At 43.1% G+C, this 11,094-nt stretch overlaps 1 protein-coding gene across 1 annotated transcript; it reads right to left on the bottom strand.

Moving 5' to 3' along the window:
• Positions 1 to 226: 226 nt before the first annotated feature.
• On the bottom strand, positions 227 to 10,637 carry T265_13144 (hypothetical protein; the record flags this gene model as incomplete). The annotated part of the gene is made up of 3 exons (XM_009167395.1): positions 227 to 571; positions 7,803 to 8,034; positions 10,465 to 10,637. Coding segments are annotated over 3 exons (708 nt in total), but the record flags the coding sequence as incomplete, so codon positions are not given.
• Between the last annotated feature and the right edge of the window lie 457 nt (positions 10,638 to 11,094).

Genomic DNA, 11,094 nt, shown 5'->3' with positions numbered 1-11,094 from the left:
TGGTGAACCGTTTGCAATCCAACTACCAAGTTCTGTGAACAAAACACCAGCCAATAATGTCCACCATTTAGTATGTCGGAAACGACTCGGTTTTCCTACCGCTCATACTTCTTTCTCAACAATCCCCAATAATTGAGAAAAAGTGCCTGACAATGAGTACAGCGTACGTAAACCTGTCGAGCAGAACCCGGAGCAGGACAATGAATACGAGAACTGTAGCACTTACGCGTCTTAGTACATGTGCATCCATATTTGTCGCTCCTTCATGATATTCGGACGTTTGGGATGGACCGGATGACGACCAAACTTTTCCCAAATCCGAATCGCATGGCCGCTTGTCACAGTCGTTCCAGGCGACACTGACATGGTGTCTCTCAGGCCCCGATTGACGCCAACCAAGAGAACACTGTTTGAAGCAGTACCGGAATAAATGATAAACACCAGCAAAAGCACGGAATATCGATTTCGGACTGATGATGGTATTCAGAGGAGGAGGGAGAGTGGAACCTTCGTCGAAGTAACCGACCCAGAGTTTGCTGCGCGCGAACTTCCATTCTGTATCAGCATGGTTCTAAATTAAATTAAAAAACATTGTTAACTAGATGGAAGCCTGTCGGTTAGTTTAGGTCAGTGGTTGGGATATCAGAGGTCTGAGGTAATGGAGGTCCCAATTTCAAAGACGACACATACAGAAATATGGTTTGTTTGAATTAGTTAACAGTCGGCTCAAATCTAGTCTTCTCTGTTGCTGATGGCAAACATTCAATTAAGGCTGTTTGGTGAGCACTGGAAAACGCAATCTTCCCTGCCAGTAATATCTCGCGCATGTATCGTATGATCGGCTCTTGTGGGCCTAGCAACAGTCGCTAAGATGTGGAAGGAAAATCCACATCACTGTCACGTATTGGGGTAAGATAATCAATGTTTCGTTTACCAGAGCCAACGTCATGATCGATCAGATCTGTTGGCTTTTTCGGAAGCTGTGTTGTATGCAGCGCTAAGGGAAGCAGCTTGAATAGGACAAAATAAGAGCCTTCTCCTGAATGGTGAATTTAGAGACCTGCAAACCGATTTGATGGCATGCTGCCGTACTTAAGAGCAAGTAAGTCAATGTGGTGAGCCACAAGTATAGCACGATGCTGGACACTTGAGGAAAACCCTAGGTGCAGACATCTAACACCAGCTTCACGTCAAACCGAGGATCAGTTAGGACTGCAGCACACGACACAAAACCCCTCAACTGCAGTTTGTCAAGACCATTGCCACTTCCACTCACCTTTGTCTTTCGTGTACAAGTGGGGATCGTAAGCCCTGGATGAATATACAGATCGAAGATAAGTAGAACTTGCTATGCTACTGATGTAGGTAACCATCTCACAGAAAAGCTGAGCAGCGTTTTATGATCTCAACATGCGCTGTGTTGGCAGTGTTCGCGTTAGAGATAGCAAATGTTTGAATGCTCAAAAGTAAGTCGGGAAACACCAGCCTAGTTATATCAAAAAGAAGACTTAAGAAGTAGAACCTCCGAATTTTAGTGTAGATAGTATCAATCGCAAAATGCTTTAGTTGTTACGTAAGGGTCTGCATTTTGAACACAGAGTAGTTGCAATTGAGGAGCGCATTGTTGGGGATCTCATATCTGCTTCAACTCTCAACCCTCCCACTCACGTAAAGCAAGCCTTTGTTCATCTCGCTTATTACGAATCTTCTTTATATTTGTCCCTCAGCTTATTTATTTAGACTTTACCACATTCCAGTGAAACTAACTCCCTAGGAGTGAGCCGAGGAGGTTCAGGTTATGTCAGGCGAGTACTTTTAGATCATCTGCCTGTGCCTGAATACTGTGGTGCTACCCAGTTGAGGTACAACAAGTGCATGTTCGATCGGAGGTGATGATCCACGTGAAGGCCTCAGGTTCAGTCAGTCGCATTTTACTCGGCGTTAAAGATGAACGGTCCAGCAGGTGACAACTCGCAATTTGGGAAGTCTCTCTGATGGTAGTTGGAAGAGTTTTGATAATTTTCAATTGAGATTTAATCCTGATGTTACTCGAGAAGCCAGTCGGTAAGTGACAATTGTGATTGAAAGACCAACATTACTATATCTGTCTGAGAGCCTAAAGCCGTTTGTTTTCAACCGATGGCCGAAAGGTTACGGGTTTGGAACCGTCCGAGCTTCGTGAGATGTGCACTGCCGATTATTCTTAATGAGGATGAAGCGTTCTTACGGTGCTTTGTGACTTTCCCTTGCAGTCCATAATTGTGTTTTACTGGCTGGTGAGATTTATTTTAGGCTCGAAAGTAAACTGACACAGTTTAGGCTGACTTCAACCAGCTTACATATGTGGACAAGCACTGCAAGAAGTTGATATTCGATCCATGAAATAAACAAGTGAACATGTTACTGTTACCAAATTACGTGTCTATATTTAATAAGGTAGTATTTATGAGGTTAGCCGAAGTGCACCGATAATCTGATTTCACCCCTTTTTGGTTCGTTGAGTAGGCTTAGCCCCTAAAGCGGACTTTTGAAAACCGAGACGATGTTAACGGAGAACCTGATCAAACCTAGCTGAGTCCTTCGTTTTTGATAAATTTCACTGAGTAAGATTCACAAAAACCCTACAATGTTTGCGTTTTTTCTTTCAAAAGATGCTACTTAAAAGGTTGCAGTATCGTATGTGGAATGAATGCTCCAATGCATCAAGCAACAACTCAATTTTAACGTAAGGCAACATAGTCAGGTGAAAAATGGCGTACACGAGAACATCAGATGTATTTTTTTGAAAAAATATACGCTGCTAACTAGGAGAGTGGAGATGAACAACATGCTCCTTTCCTTAACTTACGATCTTCATGTTTAACACTGATATGCGTGATTGCTCCATGGAAACAGCCCATTTGGATGTCGTAATCATCATCACTATCATCATCATCTTCATCATCATCATCATCATCATCATCATCACCGACAGCATGTCATCAGTGTTCAAAACCGATGCTTCACTGCCGTATGGATGTCACCAATGAACAAATACAACACGGATTACTCGTCCACTGAATGACAATAGTGCTAACGATGCACACTTATTCGATCTGGATCATTTTGACTGTCACCCAGCAGTCGAGGTCAGTGCTACAGAAACAATGGAAGTTGATGCAATACCCCCGCAGTCAACTGAAGGTAAAGAGACCGAAAATGTGAAGTTGTACCGAGATTTTCAGGATAACGGATGGAACTGTGAGAAACAAAACTGGAGCGTATCCCTTGGAAACGATATGCGTAGGTGGACAGTTGCTTATTCTTATCGGTTCAATCAATCATTCTGTGGTCATATCTACTATCAACTACTGTGAAATAAAGGTGTTTTTCAAAGTCGCTAGTGATACGACTTGTACACAGCTATCCCGATTTCAACAACACATACACTTACGTGCCATGAGGATACTAACTACTGATTAGAAGCCGTGCCAGCCGAAAACTGAGGCAGCCTTTGTTTAGCGCATTCATTTCAAGGGCATTATAAACAAAGGATTTACCTGATTTAGAATCAGGTAAAAATTCGTCAGTCTGGTTTGATGATTTTCACGACGAGCGAAACGGATATTCGATTGTCATCGCGTGTGTTCCGCCTGAAACCACAGCGTCTGAGTACAACCCCCCAAAACTAGTGTTCAACTCATTAGCCGGGACATCGCGGGTTCTAAACTCCTTGGAGTTCTGTGAGATACGCACTACTGACGATTCCCTATAGAAACGAAACAACTGTACAGTGTTTCTCGGCTTTTCAGAATAGCTTGGCTCTACTTACCGGACGAAATCTCAATTGACAACGTTTTTCGCCTGAGACGTTGTAATACATAATTGAATAACATCAATACCAGCATATGGGTGAATGCATTATCCATGGATCTCGTACGAATCCTACCAAGCGATACTGTGGGGGAATTTGCGGTGCAGTCTAACAATTTCGGGGATGGTTAACACGCCCGGTGCTGGTGTATACACTGGAGGCACAATACCGAGTGACGACAAGGGATCGAAAGTTAGTACAGACAAAAGCATGGATCTTTCGCAGTGTTTAATTTTTCCGTTTTTATTTCTATGAGGTACCGTAGTCGAAGTTAACCTCTTTAAAACTGATTCTGCAAGTTTGTGAGCAGGAAAATACAATATTGATCTCGAAGATTTTGTTTTTTCTCAAGAACAGAGTGAAACGGGTCGATACAGTTTGTGAGACAGGCTGGAGAGCAACCTTAGCTCCAGGAAGTGATACAATTGGCCGGAGAGGTATTGATTCTCTGTGTACCTTTGGGAGTCCGTAGAATCGGGGAGTAGCCGAATCACGAGCTCCCATTCTCCAATATTCCTCTTTTGTAATCTTGTGGAGATCCTGTAGTTGCTTCAAGTTCTCATTGATTTTTCTTGCTAGATGCTTACTTTGGTCGCGTTCTAAGCGGCGGTACGTAGTTATGTTGTTAAGTAGTGCCTTTGCTTTATTGATGTAGCCCGGTTTGTCTATGATCACCGTTGGGCGTCCCTTGTCTGCCGGTAGAACCACGATGTTTTCATCCTTCTTCAACTTGTTCATTGCTTCTTTTTCTTTGCCGGAAAACACGTTGAGTGGTTAGTTGCGTGTGATGGCTGGGACGACAGTTTGACGAGGTTGCTGCTGCGCGTTTTCGTCGAGTCCAAGAGATTTCATCGCTGCTTCTAGGCTGGCTAAATACTCCATGTTTGTCGCGTCTTTGAAGTTGAAATTAAGCCCTTTGACGAGAACATTTTCTTCAGCTTCCGTCAGTTGCCTTTTGGACAGATTCCCTATCCAGGTTTCATTGTGATTACTTTCGCACTCCCGGTTCCTAATCAGCCTGGAGAATTTGCTATCTAGATGAGCCTTCTTGTTTTTAGCAGTGGATGAAACTCTTCGTTCTACCGCCATGCTAAGTTGCTCCATGAGATCTGGTCCTATTGTCCTCAAGCAGGCTTCCCTATGTTCGTTGGCTATTCTCTCGTATTTTCTAATGCGGTTTGAGCATCTGTAATCATAAGTCTGACCATTCGTCTACCATTCTGTCTAGCTATTACCCAAGCTTGTGGATGGTTTATTGGCGGTCGGTAGGTTACGCTACGTGGAAGGATGTGTTTGCGCAGGCATTCATGGAGGACACAACAACGACCTCAGCTCTTGTGCTGAAGAGTCTATTCCCTTCATATGCCATTCCAAGCTGAAAGTGACCTGGGCAATCGCTGCCTAGGTCGCTATCAATAAGACCATTAAACCAGTGCAATAGCACATGCTGGTGCTAAAACTTCATAGTGCACAGTTCCTGACGACGAGAGTGACCCAACCCATAGAAGTGACACTGAAAGAATTTCATTCACGTCCGAAAATGCATCAAGATGTGAGAAAGATTTTTTTCGATGACGAACAGCTCTTCACACTACATGGTCAACAGAGTAGACTCAACCGTAATAGGCACACTTTTGGGCTCACATGGACTTGAGACTTCGTCGCAAACAGGAAACCGCTTTAGAAAATTGGCTTTCTATGAAAAATGTAAGCCCTTCAAGTACAATATTTCTGAAGGAATATATCGCCGGGAAGCTTATCTACCTGCTCTCAGAGACCATACACCATAAATTACGTGCAGGATTTAGTAGGTTTCCGAATAGTTTACGGCAAACATGTGCGTTATATGACTTCGCAGATTGCACAGAAATCATCGAACTGATGGGTCCCATTTCATAGGACCAGAGAGCGGCGGCGACCTACCATGGAAAACACAACAAATAAAGCGAAGGAATTTGATATTAGCCCTCTGCACCTTTCCTGTTTGTTTCCTAAGCATTCTGTCCAACTGAATGCTAATATCGTCAAATTCATTCAAAAAGGGACACTGTCACTGTGTCACTCGATGGCACAATTCTAGACTAACGCCCTTCCATCATATCAGCTGGAAACTATCTCAGGTTTGCCGAATGCTGCAAAATTACGGCTGCAAGCAATTGACCCCAAGAGAGTGCCACGCACGAGAGGGCGTGCTTTTTCGGTGGTTCGTTGTATTTAACTTTCACATCCGGAGTTCAATTTGAAAAGAAATTCTACCTGTGATGAAATCCCGAGAATCATCAGCGATGCATATCCTACGTATCTCTGAGGAGATTCGGTCACAAAACAATCTGGATAGAAGCTGGGCACTGTCATTCAGCTAGGCGTCGCTGGTTATCAACCTGCCTTTATTGATCGTCTGCTTACCCACAGACCCCACAGAAATATGAAGCATCACTAAAAATGCTAACGGTGATATGCACACTGTACCAAGCTATCATTCAGAATTTCGCCCTTAGCCACCTGAACAGAACTGTAACAAATTTCGGTCAAGATGGAACGGTCGCGTAGTATCTAAAGAATAAAAATACGTAAACGTGATTCGGTCACACCCGTTTTCTATCTAGATCTCAGAGGGTGGCATACTCATTGCACTTCCCTAGTTCATTTCCGATGCTAGAATTTCAAACAACCGGCCAAATTTTCAACACTTTCTTGTCCTCCTTGATAGATTGCAAGATATCAGTCCCGAAAACATAGAGGTTGTCAGATGCTAAGGAGGTCAATTGCGCGAGCATTTTTCCTTTAGTATAGTCTGTTCGGTTTTGTAAAGATAAAGGAGCCCATGTGCTTGACTTTTCACTATCTTACCACGCTTTTCTACCCTAAGCATCCCACTGCATCCCAAGCCAATAGTTTGGCCACAATCATCCCGCTCCCCCCCCCCCCCCCCCCCAGTTGATGTCCAATCAGACATGAGCTTCTAATTACTAGTAGTGAATTGGGTAAGTCAACAAATAGTTTGATTAAGAATCATCCCCGACTTCAACAGTTAAGGGGAAACCCCTTTCTATCTATGTTCGAAGCCGTTAAATTTAGGTACGTTTTTTGGGGGGAATCGTAATATCAGCGTAAACTTTCGAATGTGTTGGTTTCTGGAAACCATGATCTATTTTGGGATATCATCCATTAAGGAGATGTCATTTTGCAAACTATTTCATTTGCTGAGCTAGGTCGTGTCGATTCCGGGTTTCAAGCCATTCTCGAAGCTTGCATCTTCCACGTTTTCTGAAATCCAGTATTTCCGATCCATACTACGCATTGCCTTGTAAGGCTTGGTATACTTTATTTGTTCTGGCTGCCACATCCTCCTGTAGAACGTTCACGTGGTGAAATCCAACCTCTTGTCAACCAATGAGACCACAGTTACAAGGTCGATCCACTGGCAAAATGTAAGAGGAGATAGGCTGGGTTAGTTTAATACCTCATGCAAATCAAGGGTTTCTAGTTTGAGTTGGTTCCCAAGTTTTGTGCATACTTTTTCGCCTCGTTCAGCCCCTGCTGCGGCCTTTCGAGTCTCGAATGATATCAGAGATCTGTTCATTTTCCATATAACCAAGCCATGTAGATGACAGATATCTTTTGTCTGGTTTAACTTAGTGGGAAACAACTCCTCTAAATGAGGAGCGGACGAATGCATCAGTCCCACTAGGCTGTCTATGTCGACTGGTGTCTGATTCTGACAGGCTGCAATCAATCGCAATCACGGATTTCTTGATTGTGACTTTTGTTTCGCAACCGTTTTATTCAACACATTTCCAGGTGGCAAGAATGATAGATACGTGGTTAGTTGTCATTGTTGTAAACAACATCCCAATCAGAGAACACGGGGAGAAGTACTTGCCTTACCCACAAGAGTGCACCCACAGCTTCGCACACACACACACACACACGAAAGGTGTTCACTTACCTGTATTGTCTGAAACGAATTGGACATCATCGCAATCAACATGTTAATCAGCACAATGATTGCCATGGCATGATAGATGAGCAGTAGGATTTCACCGACAATCACAGTGCTTCGAGCGGACGGAAGATCTTCGCGCTTCCCCGTTGTCTCATTCAATATGCGCACTTTGAAATGGTCTGGCTGACTGTTTCCAAACAAGTTCCAGAACAGAGTTCGATAGGATCGGACAAGGCTGAAAAGTTTTCGGAAACGAGATTAGAGGTCTTGTAGGAAGCGGACCTTCTTTGAAAAGGTGAGAGATCCCATGTGGTTTTCAATGCTATCAAAATAAGTTAAGTATTAAACGAATGGAAATTAGTCTCAGTTCGATGAGTAGAATTTACCGACGTTGCCGACTGAAGACATTACTTACAAAGTTGCCCAAGAGATCTCGTTACTGAATATCCAATAAAACAAGAAGCAGCTTATTTATTTGAAGATTACGATGAAGGAGAGATTCGGCTGGAATTCAGGTGAGTAATCTGTTTACGGCAACTTAGTTTGCCAGGTATGAAATTATCAGACGTCGTTCCACTCGTATGGTCTTCATTTGACTCTCTTCAGTTTCATAGCCTCTGGGCCATGTGACTCTTGGTCAATTAGAAGTTCCCCACATTTCGTCAAATCGGGTCACTTGACATCTGTTCAGTTGCATTAAACGGCCTACTGCCTCCACCATAATTTACACATGATTGGCGTTTGAGGAACTCATCTGTAGATGAAGGTCAGTCCTGTTTAGTCTGTGGACAAGCAGTTTGATAGAAGGATGTTTGATTCTCGTTTATGCCGTATATTCGCATGTTTTCCCGCAAACTTTTCGACCGAGTATTCGGCACTACGATAACAGATCAAACAAACAGAGCGAAATAATTCCGACGCAACGGCTTCTTCCTCTGTGCTCCCTCAAATCCATCCGATTGGAGACAGGATATCAAGTCATGCCAGTCCACACCAAAATCAAAATATGATTTCAATCGTAGACAAATACATATGTTAATAAATGCGGTATAGATTTTATCTTTCGCCGTGTGATTACCGAAGTCAGAACAGCTGACGTCACGACAATTCAATAAAAAAATGCAGTCTACCTGAACAGAAGATGATACGTTTGAACCTCAAAATATTGGACAAACTTTCCAAACAACATATGGAAACCTTCATTCTCGTCTTGAACGGATATTCTAACCTTGGGTTTCCAAATTCAGGAATCCAGTTTTCCACACAAAGATTACTCCTGTCAAATTCAAAGTCCAATCCAACCATTTCAAAGGATATGTTTTTTTCGGAGCTTTGATATAATTATGCTTAAACGAAGTACAGTGCTACTGTTCGGACAACGTGCAGCCCTAGAACCGACAAAAAATCTCGCAGTTCCGAAAAATGAATCCTGTTGGGGGGCATAAACATCCACTCCCAGAGATCTTGAAACTTTTCGTACATCTTGAGCACTTATGGAAAATGAAATATACAAATGTTTTTTTCCTGGGGTGAAAGGCGATATCAGTCAGTGGTCTTTAATCGTTCGCATCAGCAGTATGCTGCCAATGGTTGGTCAGATCGAGCTCAGGACAGCTCACCGTATACGACGTTTAACTACGGGCCAGAATATCCTCGGGTCAAAACAAGCCCTGGTATTTCGACTGTTACTGTTTGGGCTTAGGCAACCCGGGAGCCCTCATGCCTCCTTTCAGTCACAACTGAACGAGTTCTAGTCACAACTTTTTAGTAGGTAAGATTGGAGTTTGGCACAGGAAGTGTATGCAATGAATGAACGAGTGCAAGCTTCCACGTTCCATCGTCCCTCTGTTGAGTATTACTCTCGGCGCCGACCAATGCTAGACTATCCAAGTTTACAGTGCTTCATCATCTATTCCGTTGCTTTTATTTGTTTATGATGCAACAAGTCATGAATCGTTGTATACAGAGACCGTTTCTGCCTCTTTTAAATCATATTGATCGAAACAATTAAGTCGAAAGTTTAGCGTGCACCATGTTATGTTGTTTGGGGTCCTGAGAATCGTCGCTAACCCTTATCAATGACTCTAACAATGTAAAATGGGGTACCTTGTCCCTCTAGCTTCAGACAACAATGACGTCGTTACTTGGGGCAGGCATTTGCAAACCTAGTTGGTGCTGATCAGTAACTATTATTGCGCAGAACAGAATCCAGTGGCGGACTTGACAAACTTTATTCTGTGCATGTGACTTATTGATTGGCGTGGGCGGCTGCCACGATCGATTGTCTGCCTCATTAGAACTTAGAATAAGCGCAGTAGCTGCTTTTTAACCAAGAAGGGTACAGGTGTTGCTCTAATATGAAGCGTTACCCTTGCACCTCTATTACTGTAAATACTTTGAAGGCTGGACAAACACCTTGGAAGCAGTCGATGTTCCGAACTACCACATTGGAGCGAAGCCAACAACACCTCAACTTAGTCCGCTCAAACATGAATTAAGTCCACGCATGCCCAAATCGTTACCAACGAAATGTGGAAAGCTCTGAAACTAAACAATATCATGGGCAGAGAAAAACCCAGTTACTGTGTACAGTTACAGCAGGTGCTTTGACATAACACGTTTTTCAAAGGATACATCAAACTGAAGACACCAAACGGTCACTTACGATTTGAAAGCGTCCGGCCTAAAATCTCCCTCCGACGATACGTAATAGTAGTAGAGTTGATGAAGTCCGCAAGCAAAGGACGAAATAACAAGTAGGAAAATGAAAATGAATTTTGTAATATCAATGAGCATGTTCCCCAAGGAGATTTGTAGTGGTCCGAGATGTTCATTCACCTAGTGCAGGGGGCGGAAACAGAAACGGGATGGCAGTGACTGAGAGTGACTGGCTATTTGTGAACTTGGGCAGGCCGAGTAGAGGTTCTAAGACAACCAGACTAGTGAAACAAGCAGCAGAGTATCTACCAATAATAAACTGAGAGTCAAACCATGTCAGGTCAGTTAAAGCTTCGTACCTAAGGTGATCTATTTTGGAAACCTTATGCATGGTATGTAGTAACTCGATTTACATTAAAAGATCATCTAAAGTATGTCTTGTAAAAAAAAGATGGGACACGAGGTCATTATGAAAAAACACTGGTAATAATTACAAAACGCGTCATGTAGGTGACCACAGAGTGGACGTCCTGGTGGAGTCGGTGCTTAAGACAGATTTGGTTTCAGTGAGCGAGGATGAACGAGCGTCAGAATGCCTGTTCACTACGAAGTCAGTCAACCAAGGCCTTAAGATTGT

Source organism: Opisthorchis viverrini, assembly GCF_000715545.1.
Source record: "Opisthorchis viverrini unplaced genomic scaffold opera_v5_39, whole genome shotgun sequence".
Classification (NCBI taxonomy): domain Eukaryota; kingdom Metazoa; phylum Platyhelminthes; class Trematoda; order Opisthorchiida; family Opisthorchiidae; genus Opisthorchis; species Opisthorchis viverrini.
The sequence above is the reverse complement of the archived record's forward strand: the minus strand, read 5'-3'. Positions and strand labels throughout refer to the sequence as shown.